At 33.4% G+C, this 3,826-nt stretch overlaps 1 protein-coding gene across 1 annotated transcript in view; it reads left to right on the top strand.

Moving 5' to 3' along the window:
- The window catches only part of il1rap (interleukin 1 receptor accessory protein), a 26,006-nt gene that overhangs the window by 10,380 nt on the left and 11,800 nt on the right, over positions 1-3,826 (top strand). Inside the window, exon 4 of the mRNA XM_016535133.1 lies at positions 706-794. Coding sequence (XP_016390619.1) covers positions 706-794 — 89 coding nt within the window. The remainder of the gene's footprint in view (positions 1-705; positions 795-3,826) is intronic.

The raw sequence follows: 3,826 nt of genomic DNA, 5'->3' as shown, positions 1-3,826 counted from the left end.
TAGCACAAATGGCTAATATAACAAAGAGTGAAAAATTTAAGGGGGTCTGAATACTTTCCGTACCCACTGTATGTATGCATGCATTTTTAAATATGCATTTAAATATATTTGAAGAAATTGACTGATTCATTTAGCTTTTATTTTTATATTTTCAGTTTTAATTTTAAATTTAATTTAAGTTTTAGTAATTTTATTGATTTTGTATATGTTTTTTTTAGTTTTTGTATTTTTTAATATCTATATAGCTTTATTTTTTATTTCAGTTTTAGAGATTTTTAGTATTTAAACTTAATTGTCAGTTTTTCAGGTTTTTATATCAAGGTTTTATTTTATTTCAACTTTATTGAACTGAATGAAAATGACTTGAAATAGTTTTAGTAAAGAAGAACAACACAATGCATGTTTTTAATGCATGCATTTAAATATGTTTGAAGAAAGTGTTTTTTGTCTTTTCAGTGAATTAGTTGAGATCCAGTTCACATAATTGCCAATTGAAAATATCCGAATCTACTCATGCATCTTGCTTTTCTTTCTTACTCCATTAATTCTCCTCCTCCTCTAGCGCTCTTAAAGCTGTCGTGTGGTAAAAACACCTTCAGGAGTGTTTTATGGAGTCTGATAATAAACTGAGTGAACGTCTGATGAAATGTAGGCAGCCGATTGAACACAGACTCATTTTCTCTCTCTCTCTCTCTCTCTGTGCAGGATGCCGTTGGTCTTCACACTTCTCTGCCTGTGCGTTTTAAAGATGGGTTGCTTCTCCGCATCTGTCACTCAAGCCACCGTCCAATCAGGTGAGAGTCGAGTCTGATTAAGCGGCTGTGATTGGTCAGTCTGTGGCTGGTGAAGTATGAATCCTCTATTGCTCTCTTGCCTGAGACTATATCCATCCTCCTAATCTATCGGCAACCAATCAGATCTCACATTTGAATAATTGATCCGATGAGGAGCCTCACATTAGATCTTCCCACCAATCAGCAGGAGTGTCTCCAGAGGTCTGTGTGAACGAGCTTAAATCACAGAATCTTCATCTACATCTTCAGAAATAGTGCTGAATGATGCAAACGAAATAAATAAATAAATAAGTAAATAAATAAATAAATGAGAATGAGTGAATGAATCTGGACTGATGGAAATGAGAGTGTTTTCCAGTGCATTTTTAAGCTTTGATTATCTTGTTTTGGATGTTTGTTTGTTTTTGCATATATGAAGGATGCAGAACAAGATTGTGGTCAGACGTTTTATTTTCAGTACTTTATGAATTATGTTAGTTTATTTAATTGCTGTTTGCTCAGCACCAGGATTTTTATCGATAACTAAAACTATAATCATAATATTTTGTTACTTAAAACAAAATAAACAAAAAGAAATAAAATAATAAATAACTTACAAATATTTTATTCCATATAGTTTCCAAGGCAATATTTCTAATTTTTATTTAGTTTAACTTGAAGTACTAAAATATCTCAAACTAAATCAATAAAAATCAACATAAAATAATAAAGACATATTAAAAAAATTAAAATGAGAAAAAAAACATGCAACAAAATTACTAAAATTAAAAAATTAAAGTGAAATCTAAATATAGACATACAAATAAATGCAAAATATTAATACAAATTATAATAGTATATCACTGATACCAAAATAATGCTTGAATTTAACGTTAATATAGATAACAACATGATGCATGCAGTATTATTTTAGTATTATTAATATACTAGTATTTATTTTGAATTAGCTTTTATTTTTGTTTTCAATTTTCATTAAAATTTTTGTTTAAGTTTTAGTAATTTTGTTATGTGCTTTCGTCATTTTAATTAGTTTTTGTGTTTTTTATTTAGCTTAAATTTATTTTTATTTCAGTTTTAATAATTTTAGTACTTTAAATTTCAGTTCTAAATTTTGTTTTTTTTGTTTTTTTTTTAAGTTTATCATCTATTTATATTCTACTTTATTTAGGCTTTATTTCAATTACTGAAAACGATTTTTAATAGTTTTAGTTAACAATAACAACACTAGATGCATGTTGCATATTAACGTAATACATACCTGACGTCATAAATTAAAGGAAATGCCTTTGTTATTGCAATTCATGCATGATTTCCTCATTAAAAATAAAACCAACTCAAAGAATCAAGTGAAAAGTTCCTCCAAAACTGGATTTCGTGACTTTTTACGAAATCCCTTTAAACAACATTACACAAAGACTTTTGTGCAATCTTACAAAATTAGGTTAAACATCCAAAAACAAGATTTTACGAAATCTGCCGAGAGGTATTTTAATGAAGCACAGGAAGTGATGTTTCCTTCTGAGCCGGTGCGTCTCAAACTCGACAGACGGCGTGATGTATGAAAGCTCCTCCTAAAGACACCGGCTTTCAGAGCGCCTTAACATAACGTCTAATGATCTAGAACACATTCAAGGGAGTTTCAGCGGGAACCAAATAATGCAGAGACCTTATATCGATATATGAATATTGCAGCAGCAGCTGTTTTCAGGTTTCGTCCAGCAGCTGTATCACATGTGCTGTTATATGTCATAATATTAGCGCGGTCATGGGATTACGGGCAGGTTGCACCTCTGGAAGCAGGGGTTAATTAAAAACGCTTCCCGCTGTGGGACAGGAAATGGATTGTTTCAGGAGGGGGGTCATTTATAATGGCGTGCGGTGTGTGTGAGCGCTTGTACTAAGACACTCTTAATAGGAAGACTAATCCCCTCCCAGTCACAAAGTGACAGACCAATTACACACACACACACCACCGGTCCTCCCCCTTCAGTGGCCCAGCGCTCGCTCCGTCCATCCCACAGACAGATCCTGACATCACCTGCCCGTCTGCGTGTGTGTGTGGTATGAATGAGAATCTGTGCGTGTGTGTGTGTGTGCATGTGTGCTTGTGTGTATGTGCATGTGTGCGTTTGTGTGTGTGTGTGTGCGTGTGCGTGTGCGTGTGTGTGTGCATAGGTGTGTGTGTGTGTCTTTGAGTGTGTATGTGTGTGTGGTATGAATAAGAATCTGTGTGTGTGTGTGGTATGAATGAGAATCCATGTGTGTGTGTGTGTGTGTCTTTGAGTGTGTATGTGTGCACGTGTGTGTGTGTGTGTGTGTGAGAGAGAGAGAGCGAGAGAAAGAGAGAAAAAGAGCGTGCCTAGGTATTAATTTCATATTGATGCATTAGTTGCTGATGTGTGAGTTTTAAGCTGTAATTGATTCAGCCTTTTTAACGTTTTAACTTTTACACCATGTTCATGTCATAAATTTGATTGCTCAATTACCTAATATTGATTTGCACGCAATAATGTGTGTGTGTGTGCAAGGGTTTGAGTGTACAAGTGCGTGTTTGAGCTCATGCAGAGGAAATTTTATTGCTCAAATGTTTCGCTTTCATAGCTCATGGGATGTAATGGAGTTATTAGTTATGTTTTGTTGAAGTACATTACCGGTCAAAAGTTTGGAATAATTATGATTTTTAAAAATGTTTTCAAAGAAGCCTCTTCTGCTCACCAAGGCTGCTTTTATTTGGGCAAAAATACAGTAAAAACTGTAATATTATAAAATATTCTGTGTGAATATCTGTTAAACTGTTAAATAAATTTATTTCTGTGATCAAAGCTGAATTTTCAGCATCATTACTCCAGTCTTCAGTGTCACATGATCTTCAGAAATCATTCTAATATGCTGATTTGCTGCTCAAGAAACATTCATTATTATTATCAATGTTGAAAGCAGTTGTGCTGCTCAATATTTTTCAGAAAACCATCCAAAAGTTTGGGGTAAGTAGAAAGAAAGTAATACTTTTATTCAGCAAGGATGCATTAAAT

This window comes from Sinocyclocheilus rhinocerous, unplaced genomic scaffold (genome assembly GCF_001515625.1).
Source record: "Sinocyclocheilus rhinocerous isolate Xijiao unplaced genomic scaffold, SAMN03320098_v1.1 scaffold215, whole genome shotgun sequence".
NCBI lineage: Eukaryota > Metazoa > Chordata > Actinopteri > Cypriniformes > Cyprinidae > Sinocyclocheilus > Sinocyclocheilus rhinocerous.
The sequence above is the reverse complement of the archived record's forward strand: the minus strand, read 5'-3'. Positions and strand labels throughout refer to the sequence as shown.